We start from the raw sequence: 19,324 nt of genomic DNA, 5'->3' as shown, positions 1-19,324 counted from the left end.
GATGAATTGGCTTATGATACATCCAGTGGGCTTGTTAAAATGCTCCCTGGCAACCAGTGGGAGCTTCAACTTCCACAAAGAGTTCTTGCACCTAAAGGCCTCATGCACACTGACATACAGCAACACCTGTATGCTGGTGTGTAGGCAGCCAGGCAGGCAGCAGTGCTTTGGTAAATGCTGATTTCTTCTGTATTGGCTTTTAGGCACATATGCACATACAGAAAAACTGTACGTGCATGTAAAAGTAAACACCATTTCAGGAGCAACTGGCGGTTACCCAAGTGAGCCTGCGCACAGCTATTCATTTGCATTCTTGTCATAGGTGCAGTATTTCCAGTATGGCCGATAGCAGGTACTAAATACTCTTCATCCAATATTCTCTCTGCTGATTGCAAACACATAAACTTGGTCAGTGAACAATTGGAAAAGGTTTGCTTGAAGTATATCCAAAGGCAAAACCTTTTTATTTTAGATGAATGAGGAGTGACAACCTCTGTCAGGTTTTTTTTTGTTGTTGTTGTCTGTGTACCCAAAAAGTAGATTCATCCTCTTATTTTTCTTTTTTCTTGTTTAATCTTTTATGGTAATTTTTTAAGAACATGTAACATAGAATTAAACTTTAAGTATACATAATATATATATATATATATATATATATATATATATATATATATATATATAAGAGGACAAACTGAGTACGTACAAAGTAGTCCAAACACTTGAGGTATAAGACTATAGGGTAACAAAGTTGGTAATAGTCAAAAGACATACAATCCAGGGTGACCTATGTCAAAAGGGTTAACCATATCTGGATCAACAGGATAGGCTGAGTTGATGGTAGATATTAAAGCGGTAGTAAACACTGCATGCTCACTTACCTACAAGTAGGCTTATAATAACACTTATCTGTAGGTACAAGGAATGTCTCCTAAATGTGCACCGTTTAGGAGTTATTCACTACTGCAGCCAGCGATGTCACAGATGCATGGACGCTGCACTCTGAAGGAAGGCTGTTCAGAGCTCTGTGCCGCGGCCCTGGTTCCCGTGCACATGAGCGGGAATTACATCATTGCGGTTCAGCCACTGAAACAGCCAGAGCCCGCAAACCCGGAAGGAAGACCTGGTAAGGATGGCAGTCCTGTCAGCAGTGATGGCACACCACTGGACAGCTTTGTTTAAGGTAAGTCTCTCATATTATACTAGTATGTGATGCATACTAGCACATTATGACATTACCTTGTAAAGGGAAGGTTTTTTCTTCTTATTATTATTATTATCTTTTTATTTTTTTTTTACTAAAAGTTTACTTTTGCTTTAAGAAGTGAACAGCTGGATTACCATTGATTTAATTTTAGAGGGTGTTGAAGAGGTACCAGTTGTCAGGTTCAGACTACTATGGGTAGTAGTGGGGGATTATGTGTGGGGAGGAGAGGAAGGGAAGAATGGGGTTGGGGGGATAGATTCATCCTCTTTATTTGTTTGGGTGACCATTGCCACTAAGAATGAAAGTTTCACATCATGTGTTGTCACTACAACAGCAATAGAGGAGAAATTTTCCAGTGGGGACATGTGTTCTAATGAAAACTGTTTATTTCCTTTTGTTCCCTGTTCCATCTACAGGACAGGATGTTAAGGGAAATCTCTTGAATGGGACACTGATGGTAAAATAGACAATGGCTTTAAATTTACCCAAGATTTAAGAAAAAGGTCGAGGCTTTATATCATAAATTTTGGGTGGGTGTAATGAGAAAGACAGAGAAAAGACCAGGACCAGAGTGTTCAGTATCATGTGGAGGGGTCTGAAGGTGCCTCCTTCCTCCAAGGGTTTTATACCTGGAACCAGTTTCAACCGATGTACAGGTGGGTTCATTTCAAGCTGAACTGCTGTAGTCCATGCTGTATACAGTGAGAGTAGTGATCTTCTGGGTCGCTTGCTCAGCACCTCCGTAAGTCATATAATGTTTTTTGTTTTTTTTTTTTTTTCAATTAATGCAAGGAGTTCTCTGATTTGATGAATTGGAGCTTGTGATAGCACTCTTTCTCTTTTCCACTTCAATCAGAAAAGTCTTTGTATTGTATTTGACCACAAGGCCTAGAGGGCTCTGAACCTTTGTAATTCACAGAACGCCGTGTGTGTGTGTTTTAAGGTAAAAAAATACAAAGGCTTCTCTGGTCGAGGTAGAGATGAGAAAGGGTAACATCATGAGCTCCACTTCATCTGAAAACTGCTTATATTAATTTAAAAAAACTTTCTAAGAATGGTGGAGGTGCCTAGCAATCATGGTCAGTGTGCAAAGTGAACCCACTCACATAGAACCCAAAAGACCATAACTATCACTGTATGTAGCTCAGACTACAGTGACTTGCAGCCCTCCAGATATCTGATATGGACTTACACTCACCGGCCACTTTATTTGGTACACCTTGCTAGTTCCAAGAAAACATCCCCCACACCATTACACTACCACCAGCCTGAACCATTGATACAAGGCAGGATGGATCCATGCTTTCATGTTTATGCCAAATTCTGACCCTACCATCTGAATAATGCAACAACCAGTCTGCCCATTGTCCTCTGACATCAACAAGGCATTTTCGTCCACACAATTAGATATTTTCTTTTTTACCGACCATTCTCTGTAAACCCTAGAGATGGTTGTGCGTGAAAATCCCAGTAGATCAGCAGTTTTTGAAATACTCAGACCAGCTTGTCTGGCACTAACAACCATGCCATGTTCAAAGTCACTTAAATCCCCTTTCTTCCCCATTCTAATGCTTGGTTTGAACTTCAGTAAGTTGTCTTCACCACGTCTACATGCCTAAATACATTGAATTGTTGCCATGTGATTGGCTGATTAGCTATTTGTGTTAGCAAGCAATTGAACAGGTGTACCTAATAAAGTGGCCAGTGAGTGTATATCGAGCCAAGCTAGAGCAATGTAAGTATGCCAAAAATAATCATTCTTGGAGTTCAGCTTTATTAAAAACAGTTCAAAATATAGCAACCTGTAACAACTAAATTGAATTGACTGCATTCAGATTAGTAAAAAAATAATAAAAATGATTCCTGATCTGGTCTTCAATGATATATTGTACTTGGTGCATGGCCATTTCTTTTTGCCCAGCTGTATTGAGTAATCCTGTAAATACCGACCATCTCATTAAAAAGGTTCAGTGAGTTCAATGAAGAGTGACACACCCATGTAGGTTACCATGTGAGTCATTGTGAAGTCCTGACTTCTGCAGCTAATAGTTAACACGGAAATCAATCATTAATGTTGTGTATTTGTTTTTCATCGCAATACAGTCACATAACATGCTGGGGAAGACCAATAATTTGCCAGACTAAGGGTTGAGCAAACTTGGGATTGCCAACTGCTGAACAACTAAAAGTGCTACTATGCTTTTCTTATTACATTCGGACTGGAACTAAAAGTTACCCTGACCTCTGATAAATGTGTACCAACAAACCTGAAATATAGATAATAAGCTAAATATGTATTTTCTTGCCTATTTGTATATCCATGTATTCTAGATTCATCTGCTCACTTTAAAATAAAGTGCTACTAAAGGCAAAATCAAAAATGATTAATGATGCAGTCTGTCACTAACATTAACAAATCAGTCTTTGTTTTTCTTAGTTCCCCTGTAGCTTTTTTTTTTTACCTGGTGATCCTGCTGTTATTTTTCACTTTCTGTCCAGTAAACGTGGCAGTTAGAGCGTTGAGACAAACCATATAACACTGATAGGGATGCATACAATGATTTTATTCATTTATTTAAAACCTTCATCCCAAATAAACGTGTTGCTGTAACTGCCTAAACTGTGTTAGCCAGAGCTTGGCTTTAATTTGTTAGTCGCTTATATAAAGTCCATCTAAACCTACCAGACCATCTAATCCTACCCTGTCCATCAGGGATGAGTACAGGACAGGAGTACACAACCAGCCTGAGCTTTACTGCCAGGAAGCTGTCAAAGCCAATAGCCAGTCATAGGCAGTGGAGACATTCCCTGCAGCTGTGGGGAGGGAATGCCTCAACCACCAATGACTGGCTTTCAGCTCTTACAGCTTCATGGCTGGGTAGCACTGGCAGGTTTGAACACCCATCTGAACATGCATGAGCTCATCCCTACTCTCCAGACAATACCGCTGTTCAACAGTGTCTCCATTGCTCCCCCATACATATAGAGGAGCCACCCCAAAGCAAGCTATAGACTATATAATTTTCTTGATCGCTCAATTCCCCCATTAACACAGTCAGTGTTGATGGGGGAATCCCTATTGTGTTCTGTCAGTGGAGAGCCTTCCCTGCTGGGATAACACAATGATCATTGCTGGCTACTATAGCCACCAGCAGTGATCGTGTACAAAAAATCCGACAGGCTGGTTGTACTAAAGTCGATTGATGGATCAACTTCAGTACAACCAGCCTACCCATATATGCATTGAATCTTGGCTGGTTCGTGCGGAACTGGTCGTGATTCGATCCATCTATGTCCAGACAAAGAGGAAGTGTGTTACTGCCCAGATCACAAGGTGAAAGTAAAGGAAAATCTCTGAAAAAAACAAACCAAATGCAGCCACCACATTGGTAAGCTGCAGTATGTTAAATTTTTGTTTTTGCGTTTACATATACTTTGAACTTGTCACAGACCTAGATTGTATGTCCATTGTATTCAGATTAATTTGCTCACTTTATATAAACTTGTAACAGACCGAGGCAATAGGTTAACTTTTGCAAAATCTATATGACAAAACAATCATTGGTCCAGGTATATCAGAATCTGGAAATGTATTGAAAACTGGGTTTGGCCCTGCAATTCAAGACATCTTATTGGTCCTTCAAGATGACGGAAGTCTTACTGACCAAATTGGAGGTTTGGAAAAAGTTGAATTTTGCATATACCCAACTTCTTATGGTTGGGTCTTGGTATCATTTTCACTAAAGATAACATCTGCCCATTTTCATCATATGCTCAGATAAATTCAGATTGCTCAGATTTATGATTGGTTCACTGTAAAGCAACACCATAATCCCAAAAAGTGGCTGCTTTCTACATCATGTTTTCTCTTCCAGCCCAATCCACCACAGGATCAGTATGGCCATCATGATTTTGGTGGTGGTTTTTTTGCTTAGCAGTATTGTTGGCCATATACATGGTTATTTTGCTTCCACTCTCAACAATGGGAATCATTGATGCAGTAACACTGTACTGATGATAGCTAAATGGCCTGAAACAACTGTAAGCACTTTGTAATAAATGACTAATATTGGGTTATATTTTCACTATACACCTACCGTTCTGGATGTCCAACTGTCCACAGGGGCATAAAGCAATGATTTGCATGGCCCTGCTCACTGTCCCAAAAGATGGGAGAACCTTCTTATTTTTGGGATGTATCATGGAACAAAATTACACAAAATTTTGATCACCATAACCTGTATGGTTACACTAGGACAAGGGGGCACCCTTTACGTCTGGAGGAAAAGAAATTAATCTCCAAATACTGAAAGGTTTCTTCACAGTGAGAGCTGTGAAAATGTGCAATAGACTCCCTCAAGAGTTGGTTCTGGCCAGTTCAGTGGATTGCTTCAAAAAAGGCCTGGATTATTTCCCAGATACATAGAATATAACTGGATACTAACATTTATAGGTAAAGTTGATCCAGGGAATATCTGATTGCCTCTTGGGGGATCAGGAAGGATTTTTTTTTCCCTGCAGGAGCAAATTGGATCATGCTTTGTTGGGATTTTTTTGCCTTCCTCTGGATCATCTGTGCATATAGGATTATATCTTTTTTTTTTTTTAATGGTTGAACTGGATGGACTTTTGTCTTTTTTTCAGCCAGATTAACTATGTAACTATAACAACTGTATTATGACACCCATGCTATTGAATTTAGCATTGAAGTTCCTGTAAACTTTTCTTACCAATCACTAGACAATGCCATGGGGGATTCAGTTTGTTTGCTGGATAGCACCATCTAGTGAAAAAAAAATACATTCACTTATAAAAAAAATTTTCATATCTGCTCCGGAGAAAATAATGTGTCTTTCTTTTGTTTGTACACTCCTTTTCATTTTTTTCATTGTAAAACCTTCTGCATGCAGGACATTTTTAAAAACGCTCCTCCTCTTGGTAGCAAAAGCGCCCAACAAAGACACCTGTTAAAGTATCTAACGCTTTTACAAACGTTTAGCTGCATTTACAGGCTGCAAGCATTTGGGAATTAATTTCATTTTAATGGCCAGAATAATAATTTAATCTAGCCATTGCAATGAATTAACGCTCAAGCGCTAAACGCATCAAGCGTTTTTTTCTGCCAAAACACTGCTGCTCCTGGATGCACTGGCCCTGGGTTTTTTTTTTCTTCTGGTAAATGCTACTGCTACTAAAAGCTTCTAAAAGTCTAATGTATGCATGGACACATAGGATAACATGGAGGGCCATTTGGAAGCCCTAAAAAAAAAAACGCTTGACACCCCTACAAGTGGCTGCAAAGACGCCCTGTGTGTATGAGGCCTAAAGATGAACTCAAGAAAAATGTAAATTATGGTGTTTATTTAAATGACAAGCTATTTAATGTCTAAATACAAGGACTTAATATTTTTAGTCACTTTCCCTGCAAAGTGCAAAAAGCTAATATGCAGTGTAAGACCTGACACCCTGCCAGATTATGTGTATGCAAAGAAAAAGGGTGTATGTGTGATTCATAGTATAGCACAATGGAAACTCTTTTTTTAGTCATGGGAACAGATCTTTTCTTTTCCTGGTTAAGACTGGCCTAGATACAGTATGTAAATCTCTGCATAAACTGACGGCTCTATATAAGTACCTAGAATAAATAAATAAATATTCAGAGGAGAAGGAGCAGTGGTCAGACATAGGTCTTCCCTGTGTGATTTAGTGTTGGAGGCATGGGATCTCATGTAACAGAAATGTGTAGTCTTTTCAATTACACTTCTTAGACATACATGTAAGGAGATCAACTTGATTTAAATAATAGTTTCAAAGTGTGTTAGTCAGTCCACACCAAAACGTGGTGCAGGAAACCCACGTTCTGTCACGGTTCAAAACACACTGCACTTGCGATCTGCAGCAGGTGTCATTGTCTAGATTGTAAGCTCGAAAGAGCAGGGCCCTTGATCCCCTCATGTTTTGCATTGTATTGGTATTGTTCTGTCACATGTTCTGTCCCCCTTTGTAATGTACAGCGCTGAGCGAACTATTGGCGCTTTATAAATACTGTATAATAATAATAATAATTGTTAGCTTAACAACACCCCAAACGTTAAAACGGTGCGTTTTCCTGCACCGGATCACATGGTACAGTAGTATCATGTAATCTGTCTGCTGCACATTTTAGTAAGTAGTGCATGCACTACTTTTGGTGCAGTCCAGAGTGATTTCAACCCATTCAAATGAATGGTCTGAAATCGCACTGCATCCAAATTGCATATGAATTCATGGAGTGAACCGGCCCTTAAAGCGGTTGTAAAGTCTTGCGTTGAAAAAAAACAACTTTTCCCTGCAAGGTAATGTCATAATGTGCAAGTACTGTATGCATCACATACTAGCACATTATGAGAGACTTCCGGTACTGTAAAACAAAGCCCTCCAGCGGCACGCTGTCACCATTGACAGGGCTTCCATCTTCACCCGGTCTTCTGGGCTTGACTGTTTGAATGGCTGAGCCGCGGTGGCGTCACTCTCGCACATGCACATGATTGTCACAATCCCTGCACAACACTCTGAATGGATGGCACCTAGTAACATCGCTGGCTGCTACAACTGGGAGTATCTCCTAAACGGTGCACGTTTTAGGAGATATTCCTTGTACCTACATGGAAGCTTTAATACAAGTTTACCTGTATGTACTTGTGATCAAGCAGTGTTGACTACGGCTTCAATCTACTTTTGGTAATTGTTTCTATGTATAGCTTGTGATTGAAGTGGGAGCAGACATATTTGCTCATTATACTACTGTATATACAATGCCTTTATGGTTTGCAGTGATACACAGTGGTAGTACTATACTGTAACTTCTCAAAATGCAACTTATGCATTGCCTAAATAAGGCTTCATTCAACAGTTCAACCAGGGAGCATTAAAACCAGGCAGTTGAGCTGCCGTTTTAATGCCGCTCGATTGCCTACCTGAACACTATCATACAGCCAGTCATGGCTGTATACATGCTGTGGCTGCAATGCTGGGCTTTGCATGCTCAACAAAAATGAAACCGCATGTTGGTTTGGTAGACGTGCATGTGGTTGGTATAAGTATGTTCATCTTCAAAATATTTTATATACCAGTTTTTGTTGTCACATTTTAAACTCCTTTATTAAAATACATTTTGTAACTTTAGTCTTTTGTCTTTCCAGTCATTAAACTTGGCCAACTCTACTCGGAAGAAATTTACAACGGGTGAGTTGGTGAATTTGATGTCTTCAGATGCTCAGCAGCTCATGGACCTGACAGTGAACATTAATCTGCTGTGGTCGGCCCCATTCCAGATCCTCCTGGCCATCGTCTTCCTGTGGCAGGAGCTTGGGCCATCTGTACTGGCTGGTGTGGCTGTGCTCATCCTGGTCATACCTTTGAACGCTTACATTGCCGGGAAAGTGAAACAGCTGAAGGTACTGTGAAAATATATTTATTCAGAGTGTTGGTTTTAAAGAGGGTCAACATAGCATACATAATTTAGAGCTGAGCTCTGGGGTAAAAGAAAATGCCCTTGCAGTGGAACCCCCCCCCGCATTAAGGTAAAAGATGCCAGTGGCTGGTCCTCTTCATCTTGCTTTATACTTACCTGAGACCACTTTCAATCCAGCACTGCGCCCGTCTGCAGCGGCACTGGCCTCTCTCTCTTCCTTCTCTCTCTCTTCCTTCTCTCTCTCTCTCTTGCTCTTCCTTCTCTCTCTCTTCCTTCTCTCTCTCTCTCTTCCTTCTCTCTCTCTCTCTTCCTTCTCTCTCTCTCTCTTCCTTCGCTCTCGCTCTCTTCCTTCGCTCTCGCCCCCCCTCTGTCTCTTCCGTCTCTCTCTCTTCCTTCTCTCTCTCTTCCTTCTCTCTCTCTTCCTTCTCTCTCTCTTCCTTCTCTCTCTCTCTTCCTTCTCTCTCTCTTCCTTCTCTCTCTCTCTTCCTTCTCTCTCTCTCTCTTCCTTCTCTCTCTCTCTTCCTTCTCTCTCTCTCTTCCTTCTCTCTCTCTCTTCCTTCTCTCTCTCTCTTCCTTTTCCCTCTCTCTTCCTTCTCCCTCTCTCTTCCTTCTCCCTCTCTCTTCCTTCTCCCTCTCTCTTCCTTCTCCCTCTCTCTTCCTTCTCCCTCTCTCTTCCTTCTCCCTCTCTCTTCCTTCTCCCTCTCTCTTCTCTCTTCCTTCTCCCTCTCTCTCCTCTCTTCCTTCTCCCTCTCTCTCCTCTCTTCCTTCTCCCTCTCTCTCCTCTCTTCCTTCTCCCTCTCTCTCCTCTCTTCCTTCTCCCTCTCTCTCCTCTCTTCCTTCTCCCTCTCTCTCCTCTCTTCCTTCTCCCTCTCTCTCCTCTCTTCCTTCTCCCTCTCTCTCCTCTCTTCCTTCTCCCTCTCTCCCTTCTCCCTTCTCCCCCTCTCTCCCCTCTTCCTTCTCCCCCTCTCTCCACTCTCCCTTCTCCCCCTCTCTCCCCTCTCCCTTCTCCCCCTCTCTCCCCTCTCTTCCTTCTCCCCCTCTCTCCCCTCTCTTCCTTCTCCCTCTCTCCCCTCTCTTCCTTCTCCCTCCCCCTCCCCCCCTCTCCCTCCCTTCTCTCTCTCTCCCTGCTGCTGTCAATCCAATCCTGTGAAGAGGAGGTGGGCCAAGCCGCAGCGTGTGTGTCAATGGACGCACAACCTGTCTCTGGAGAGAGCCTGCAAGTGTACCACCATAGGAAGTGCTGGCAGGGGACCCCAGAAGAGGAAGTTCTGGGATTCCCTGTGCAAAACCATGCAACAGAGCAGGTAAGTATACCATTTTTATTATTTTAATTAAAAAATTCCCTTTACCACTGCTTTCCTTTTTTTCACTTGATGATCCTGCCAGTAACACACTTCCTGTCCTAGGGTTAAAACACTCTCTTTAATTTTTTGATCGAGCCTGCGGTGCGCTTAAACAAAACACCAAAGTAAACAAAAAAAGTGTATATAAATATACTCAAAAAAGTGCACTTGGGCTGCATCATATGGTTCTCTCCTGAAGGGGAATGACCCTTCCCTGCCCCCCCAGGACTCAAGACTCCTGACAGGGGCAAGGCACACTTAGGACCACCTAGCCAAAATTCCCGGAAGACCCCGCCCCTCAAGGTCAGCAGAAGCTGTCCTATGAGTACTAGATGAGTGGCTCTCCCGAACAGATGCCCCCCTCAATGCAGGGGAGGAATTAATCTAAGCATCACACATCCTCCTACTAGACTTCAGTGTAGGTCCCAAACCAAAGACCCATACCCAATAATCAAAGTGAAAAAAGACATATACAATATATACACTGCTCAAAAAATTAAAGGAACATTTTTTAATCAGAGTATAGCATCAAGTCAATTAAACTCCTGGGATATTGATCTGGTCAGTTAAGTAACAGAGGGGGTTGTTAATCAGTTTCAGCTGCTTTGGTGTTAATGAAATTAACAACAGGTGCACTAGATGGGCAACAATGAGACAACCCCCAAAACAGGAATGGTTGTACAGGTGGAGACCACTGACATTTTGTTCCCTACCCATCTTTTCTGAGTTTTTCACTAATTCTGCATTTGGCTAGAGTCAGTGTCACTACTTGTTGCATGGGGCGATACCTGGACACAGAGGTTGCACAGGCTGTCCACTCCTCCAGGATGGCACATCAATATGTGCCATTGCCAGAAGGTTTGCTGTGTCTCCCAGCACAATCTCAAGAGCATGGAGAAGATTCCTGGAGACAGGCAGTTATTGTAGGAGATCTGGACAGGGCCGTGGAGGGTCCTTAACCGACCAACAGGACCGTTGTCCACTCCTTTATGCAAGGACGAACCGGATGAGCACTGCCAGAGCCCTACAAAATGACCTCCAACAGGCCACTGGTGTGAATGTCTCTGACCAAACAATCAGAAACAGACTTCATGAGGGTGGCCTGAGGGCCCGACATCCTCTAGTAGGCCATGTGCCCAATGCCTCGCACCATAAAGCTCAATTGGCATTTGCCATTGAACACCAGACATGGCAGATCCATCACTGGCGCCCTGTGCTTTTCACAGATGAGAGCAGGTTCACCCTGAGCACGTGACAGACATGAAAGGGTCTGGAGAAGCCGTGGAGAATGTTATGCTGCCTGTAACATCGTTCAACATGGCCGTTTTGGTGGTGGGTCAGTGATGGTCTGGGGAGGCATATCCATGGAGGGACGTACAGACCTCTACAGGCTAGACAATGGCACTCTGACTGCCATTAGGTATTGGGATGAAATCCTTGGACCCATTTTCAGACCCTATGCTGGTGCAGTGGGTCCTGGGTTCCTCCTGGTACATGACAATGCCCTGCCTCATGTGGTGAGAGTATGCAGGCAGCTCCTGGAGGATGAAGGAATTGATATCATTGAATGGCCCCCACGCTCGCCTGACCAAAATCCAATAGAACACCTCTGAGATATCATGTTTTGGTCTATCCAATGCCACACCCCCACCCCCCTTCATAATACGGAGGATCAACAGGTATTTTATGTACCCATCCAACAGATACTGCAAAACAAAACACTTTCTAATGGTATATTTAACAGAGCAAAAGAGAACAAAGAGTTCATCATTCAGGTTTAGATACACTTTAATGATTGTCCAGTGCTACTAGTTCCACATTTTATCTTTTAGATTGTAAGCTCCATGAGCAGAGCCCTCCAATTCGTTCTGTATCAAACTGTATTGTAATTGTACTGTCCCCCTTATATTGTAAAGCGCTGCGTAAACTGTTGGTGCTATATAAATCCTGTATTATTAGAACTATAATAATAATAATATCTAGCAGTTTAACATATTTTCTCCTCTTACAGAAAAGCCATTTGATGAGTAAAGATCTGCGTATTAAGTTACTGAATGAAATCCTGCATGGAATAAAGGTAAGTGTATAAGTTAGGAAAACTGGCATCACAGGCCAAAGTTTTGGCTCTTTGTGGGATCCCTTTTCCAATCACTTTATCTTGAGAAAGGGATCCTGTGAGGTCCCAAAATGCTGGCATGTGATGTCTGTTGCTTTATGTGAATAAAGGACCAGATTAGCACTATACTAAGGTGTGGTGGTAAAAATAATAATTTTCCTATGATTGTTTTGTGGTGCCATTCTCCTAATTTGGGCAAGCCTGTAAGGTGTGCAGCGTATATAATACAACTTTTCTCTGCATATAAATTATCAGGTTCACCTTTCATCACTTGGGTCTTGGGTTCACTTTCCATAAAGAAACTATATGCTTGGAGTTTCTATATCCCCCCTTTGTTTATATAGGTATGCTCTGGGTACTCATGTTCACTCCAAAAATATATAAGTATGGTAATGAATACGAAACCTGTGCTTAGAGCAACATGTTGGCTGCCTGATCCAATGCCTTTAAAATTTCATAATCGAAGTCACTGGCCCAGTACATTCATCCAGATCAGTTCAGACTTGCCCCATGCTAGTTCCAGGTCAGTAACTCACAAGGTATTTTAGTTAGAGGATTAGATGGACAGCCAAATAGCTAGCATTTCTGGTAGGAGGTTTAGAAATGGCAGCCCCTATTAGCTAACTTGCCTTAGAGGTCCTCAGGGGCACCAAGTAATACGAATGGTTCAACGTCCTAACAAAGGATGAAATAAAATGATTCTGTTTTTTTCGTTTTTCAAAAAAACACCCCGTTCACATTGGGTGCAACTTGGCATGCGATTCGCATGCCATGTGACTTGTAAATCGTATGCCAAGCTGCACCCTATTGTCTGCAGTTAGAGCGGTCAAATCAGTTCGGTTCCGACTTGGTTGGAGCTGCACCAATTTCTAAAGTAGTACATGTACTACTTTTGGTGCGATTTGCATAGACATCTGTGTCAGATGTCTTGCAAATTGCACCTGAAATCGGCATCTCACCTGACTTTGAAATCGTGTGACTTCACTGTAAGTCGCACGATTTCAAAGTCGGGCTTGATGTGTCCGGGGTGTAAAGGTCCTGGTTTCCACATCAGAACTACACGTCTTTATATATGAATTATAATCTGTTACAGGAATAGTTTACTTAGATGATTTAAAAAAATGTATATGCAGTACTGTGCAACAGTTGTAGGCAGGTGTGAAGAAATGCTGTAAAGTAAGAATGCTTTCAAAAATATATATTTTAATTGTTTAGTTTTATAAAAAAAACAATAACAAGGCAGAGGTTAATACTACTTCCCACCATGGTTTCTTGTACTGTCTTCTATTATGTATTCTGGTGTCCATATGAATTCTGTACAATGTTTGCAGATTCTAAAGCTGTATGCCTGGGAACCATCTTATCAGAAGAAAGTCAGTGAAATTAGAGAGAAGGAAATGGATGTTTTAAAATCTTCTGGATATCTGACCACATTTTCTATGCTGACACTCACCTGCATCCCTTTCCTGGTAAGCCGTACATTTGCGTTGTCACTGTGTTATAACTGTAAGGATGTCTATTTAATTATGACTGATAAAAAATATGTATATTTCATGTGGTATGGCTGAAAGAACTGCAGTTCAGTAACTAATGGCTACCAGCCAGATCTTAGGTGACTCTGTCACCACAGGGTCACCTTGATGTAATAGGCTTCCTGTAAAGGAAGAACTAACATACTTACCTTTCTGGTGATCTGAATGTCAGAAAACTTGCTGCATCTCTGCTCCCCAGCCACTGCATGCATTTTACACTTCTGGGTATGTAGAATACTTTCTCCCCACAAGCCTTTGTGGCACTAGACAGAAATCAGAAGATGACTATTGAATTTTAATCATGGACTATTGCACCTAGAACATGAATAAAGGCATTGGCTACTTAAGTGGGTTTAAAGAGTGTTCTCTTTTTATTGTATATAGTTGATAAACTTAATGCAGAACCAAAAACAGTAACACTTCTGCTTCAAGGTCCGATGCTCCAAAGGTCCCTCCCGGCACTAGCATCTTCTACCTGGCTTCTTTTGGGTGTCGGTGTTCGGCTTACTTGATTGGCTGGTGCTGGATAACATCACTCCTATACATGCGCGGGAGTCATTCTTTCCGGCACACTGGCATTGTGCCAGAAATGGAAATGGAACTGAGCATGCACACCTTCATTTACATTCTGCAGAGGATTGCAAACAGGCAGGAAAGTTTCTTTTATAGCAGAAGAGACATTGCATGTCTCATCTGCAATAAAGAGCCTGCCTGTTGGCAAAAAATAACAAATTGCATTTATTTCCACTTTAAACCAAAGAAAAATTCCTTGTGTGTTTTGTATATACCTGGCCAATAAAATTTGTAATTCTAAGCTTAACAAGAAGCCCAACTGTTATACTCCTAATTGCATTATATATAGTTTTAGATGAAATCACATAAACCATACTTTTATAAATGGGGCCCATACAATACAATCCAGCCATACTTGTTGGTGGGCTATCAGCTACTTCACGTCTTTAAGTAAAGCAAAAACATTTTTGTTTGAGTACAGCAGGGAAAGGTTAAAACCCCTTGCCAGTTATTTCTCGCTCTCTGTTGCGGAAATTTCCATTCATCCCCTATCCCAGAGGAAATGAGACAGGAACTTAGAAGTAATCTCCCAAAGTAAAGGGATTGGGAAAATGGCTGAAAAGCGCTCAGTCCAACTCCATTTTGTTCCAGCAGCAGACAAGAAGTCCTCATACCACTCCCAGAACACAGAGCTGCATACTGTATATGTAGCTGATGCTGCAGCTCTCTTGCTGCTCTGGCACCCCCAATTCCCCCCCCCCCCCATCACTACCCCCACCTTGTTTCAGCAGTCGTCAGCAGACAGTAGAAAACAACTCCTCCACCAGATTCTGTGCTGTTCTGTGCAGCTGCGGAGAGGCTTGTCTATGCCCCAACTTCTGCAGTCAGTAAGACAGAGGAGGACATAACTCCTCCTACAGATCCTGCACCTCTCTGTGCAGCCGCAGCACCCCCTTGTTTCTGCCTCCCCTGGTTTCAGCATTCAGCAGACTCTGGCAAAAGACTCCAGCCCTCTTCTGGTCCTCCTCCAAACCCTGCACTTTCTGCTTCCCAGCTCTGTCCCCAGCTTCTTCCAGGCAGCAGCACAAGATAAGGGGGTGCACTGTGATGTAAGGGGAGGGTGGGCGTCTCTTGACATCTGAAGTAGGGGGGTCTTACAGATACAACCGGCCCTTTGAGGGCAACCATTCTGCTGATGCATCCCACAATGAAATTGAGTTTGACACCCCTGATCTAGAGGGTGAATTTAGAGTCCTGAATTTAGAGTGTTCCCTGCGCCAATGAGTCCTGCCCACTTAATACAGAACTAAGCACAAAACATTTATTTTTTTATTGAATGTACAAAGAAATTCCTCTCTTCTTCAATTCTGCAATTATCACGTTATGTTTTAATGTGTTTTACAGTCTGACTTTACACATTTCTACTTAAATCTTTTCACAGGGTGATGTACAATCTATATAACGCACACTGTTTGCCTTCTTTTATTGTCAAGGTCTCCATTGCTACATTTGGAGTATATTTCCTGATGTATGAAGATAACATTCTGACTGCATCAAAGGTTTTTACTACAATATCTCTCTTTAACATTCTGCGACTTCCACTGTTCGATCTTCCTACAGTCATCTCATCAGTAGTGCAGGTCAGTGTATTCCTGTTGGTTTGCATTAAACACGTTCTTCAGGGGTGTTCAGCGCTTTCCAGCCCTAAGCTCTATAAAAGTAATAATAGGTATACTGTGTGTGTGGTGCTGTATAGTAGTAAAATCATTCTTGTCACAAACCGGCTTCACTGGATTTCCAGGTGCACATTAGAGCAGCAATTAATGGCAGTAAAGGACTTCGGTTGCTTCATGTCCCCTCCTTAACCCATGCCCATTCACAAAAAGCCTTGTTTTTTTTTCTCAGAATACAAGGCAATCTGTGATTGGAAGATGAGAAATTATGCGCTTCCCAAATTCTTCATTCTCCTCCTCCAATCACAGAATACCTTGTATTGTTTTGAAATAGTTCTTTGAAAATTATCATGCTTAACGATAAACAAAAAAATTATCTGCCAGGTGATTGCCTGAATGAAACGATATGGGACCCATGGATACAGTATATTTCAGGTGGAACATAAAGAAATCGTGACCCCACGGGACAACCTAATGTAGGAGCCAATAAATTACTTGACTTGAACTCAGATTTTTCTTCTCTTTCTTAGATGATTATGACCCATCTTAACTTTTCATTTGCCTCCTATGTTAACATATAGTTTTTTTTGTTAACTTCTGAGTATGAGAGCGTTTCATTAATGTTATAAAATGGGTCAGCACCTACACTAAAATTAGAAGTGTTTTATTATTGTATATGAATTACTTATAATTTATATGGAAAATGAAGCTTAAACTATGTTTAACATTGTGCATGTCTGTCTACACTCACCGGTCACTTTATTAGGTGCACCTTGTTAGTGCCAAGAAAATCTCCCCCACATCATTACACCACCACCACAGCTTGAACTGTTGATACAAGGCAGGATGGATCCATGCTTTCATGTGGTTTATGCTAAATTCTGACCTTGCCATCTGAATGTCGGAGAAACCAGTCTGCCCATTCCCCTCTGACCTCTGACATCAACAAGGTATTTTTGTCCACACAACTGCCACTCACTGGATATTTTCTCTTTTTCAGACCATTCTCTGTAAACCCTAGAGATGGTTGTTTGTGAAAATCCCAGTGCATCAGCTGTTTTTGAAATACCCAGACCAGCCCGTGTGGCACCAACAACCATGCCATGTTCAGTCACTTAAATCCCCTTTCTTCCCCATTCTGATGCTCAATTTGAACTTCAGCAAGTCGTATTCATCAGGTCTCCATGCCTAAATGCATTGAGTTGCTGCCATGTGATTAGCTGATTAGCAATTTGTGTTACAAAACAATTGAATAGGTGTACCTAATAAAGTGGCCAGTGAGTGTATATTGCTCTGAAGGTTTTATATGTAAACTGTGAAATTTGTTTTGACCCAGAGAAAATGTGTTTGTACTATTTGTCTAAAATTCATAAAAATGGAACTCTTTCGATACAATCAGCTTATATCCTTGTTAAAGGTAAATTTAAAAAGACCACTTGTCCATCCTCCTTAACCTGTTTTGACAGTTCCTATGGAACTAGGGACCCGGGGAAGGACCGCATTTCCATATTATATGATCTCTTATCGATGTCAGACAAAAAGCTCTCCTATATGGAATATTGAGAAAGAGATCTTAATGTCCAGTGGAACCTGACTGACTGGCAGGATGTTGTGAATAACTCGTCGACAATAGTAATAAACACAGTCCCAACCAGAATAGCTAAGATGAATATGCAGGCCTCCTCTCAGTGTTTTCAGAAATGTGGCCAAGTAGGCTCAATGATTCATATATGGTGGCACTGCCCCAAAGTGACACAGTTTTCGATTAGGACTTTAAACCTAATTTGTTCGGTCACAGGCCAAAATATCTCTAGTAAGTTCAAGAATGCCCTCTTTCAAAAATTAGGTGATGATATCCCTATAATGAAGAAAAGATTGATTTCTTATATGATCGTAGTCAGAATAGCCATTGCTCGGTGTTGGAGCCAACAGATTGTCAAACTTGACTATCTCAAAGAAAAATTTAAATTGGACCATGATCACTGATAAGTTAACATGCACCCTCCATAATAATCAAACTAAGTTTGATAAAACGTGGAAGCAATGGGTACAATATTTCTCGGTGGAGAACTGAGATGGGGGCAGGGATTCCGCAGCCACTTTCACTCTTCTCCCTTCTCTTCCCTTCTTCATTCTGCCTTCTTTTTTTTACAACATGCTCAGGTTTGGAGCTAACTGCTCCTTGGTTTTCTACCTTTTATAATGGTTCATTGTACGAGGTTGTGCAAGGTTGTTGACCATTACTTTATGTACTTTATTACACAAATTTTTATTTTTATTTTATATTTCTATATAAACAAGGCAGAGCTGTGTCCTGTAAGCGGCGATCTGCTCGATTTTTTTTCACTGCAAAGCAGGGAATAAAAACCTAGCAGATTGCTTAGCAAATAAACAGCGCACTGTGTACATAAAATACATAGCTAGGCACAGAGTTAACCCTTTGATGGCCCTAGTTGTTTAACCCCTTCCCAGCCAGTGTCATTAATACAGTGACCGTGTATTTGTGTCACTGGTTTCCACAAAGTGTCAGTTATTGTCAGACTGTCTGCCGCAATATCGCAGTCCCGCTGATCGCCACCATTATAGTTAAATAAAAAATTGCAGTATATATACCATAGTTTGTACCATTTTTTTTTTTTTGCCAAAGAAACGTAGAAGAATACATTTTGTACAAAATTTATGAAGAATTTTTTTGCTGGGGAGGTTTTGTTTTATAGCAGAATGTAATGTCTTGTAATGTAATGTCTTTTTTCATTCATATTGCAAAAAATAAAAAACCCAGTGGTGATCAAATACCACCGAAAGAAAGCTGTATTTGTGTGAAAAAATAATATAAATTTCCTTTATGTACAGCGTTGCAGAACCATGCAATTACCAGTCAAAGTAGCTCAGTGTTCATTACAAAAAAATGGCCTGGGCATAAAGGAGCTCAAGTGGTTGAAAACCATAAAAGCAAGCAATGCATACACATCACAATGTGATTATTGTCTAGAAATTTGAACTGCATCAAATCTATATGTACCATAAGACTGCTAATTTCATCTCCGGTGATTGTAATATTCAGCCTTCACAGTTTGTTGATGTAAAGCCAGCCATACATGGATTGAAATTTGTCCAAACGAAAAAACTGACTTGCCTATGGGCTGCTTAAGAATTCATGCAGCAAACAAACTTGAGCAGACACAACATTGGCAGCATAAATATTTACATATGGGGTACACCTAAAGTGAACCCCCAATGTTTTAAGCACTTTCAGAAGCTGATCTTATCACTAACTGAGTATGCAGCTTCTTTATCTTTTTATTTCTTGCTTGTGTTGTAGTTTAAGTTTGTGACATGACCACTGCCCCAAATTTTCCTGTTTCAGGCTAGCTCTTTTCTCTTACACTTCCCTATGGAGTCACCTTTGCATACAGGGACTAGAGTTGTGTCTCCCTACATTGTGTGCATCAAGGCAAACACACAGCCCTGTAGCCAAGGGTGGCATAGC

The 19,324-nt window shown here is 41.3% G+C and overlaps 1 protein-coding gene across 2 annotated transcripts in view; it reads left to right on the top strand.

Moving 5' to 3' along the window:
• LOC149457866 (ATP-binding cassette sub-family C member 1-like) overlaps positions 1-19,324 on the top strand; it is a 91,845-nt gene that overhangs the window by 30,404 nt on the left and 42,117 nt on the right. For both annotated transcript variants that reach the window (XM_089682893.1, XM_089682891.1), the window contains exons 6-9: positions 8,386-8,640; positions 12,012-12,077; positions 13,448-13,585; positions 15,655-15,801. In XM_089682893.1, coding sequence (XP_089539019.1) covers positions 8,386-8,640; positions 12,012-12,077; positions 13,448-13,585; positions 15,655-15,801 — 606 coding nt within the window. The remainder of the gene's footprint in view (positions 1-8,385; positions 8,641-12,011; positions 12,078-13,447; positions 13,586-15,654; positions 15,802-19,324) is intronic.

This window comes from Staurois parvus, unplaced genomic scaffold (genome assembly GCF_062004578.1).
Source record: "Staurois parvus isolate SC_StPar_1 unplaced genomic scaffold, SC_StPar_1.0 ptg000299l, whole genome shotgun sequence".
In the NCBI taxonomy this organism is placed as follows: domain Eukaryota; kingdom Metazoa; phylum Chordata; class Amphibia; order Anura; family Ranidae; genus Staurois; species Staurois parvus.
This window is presented reverse-complemented; position numbering and strand designations above follow the sequence as displayed.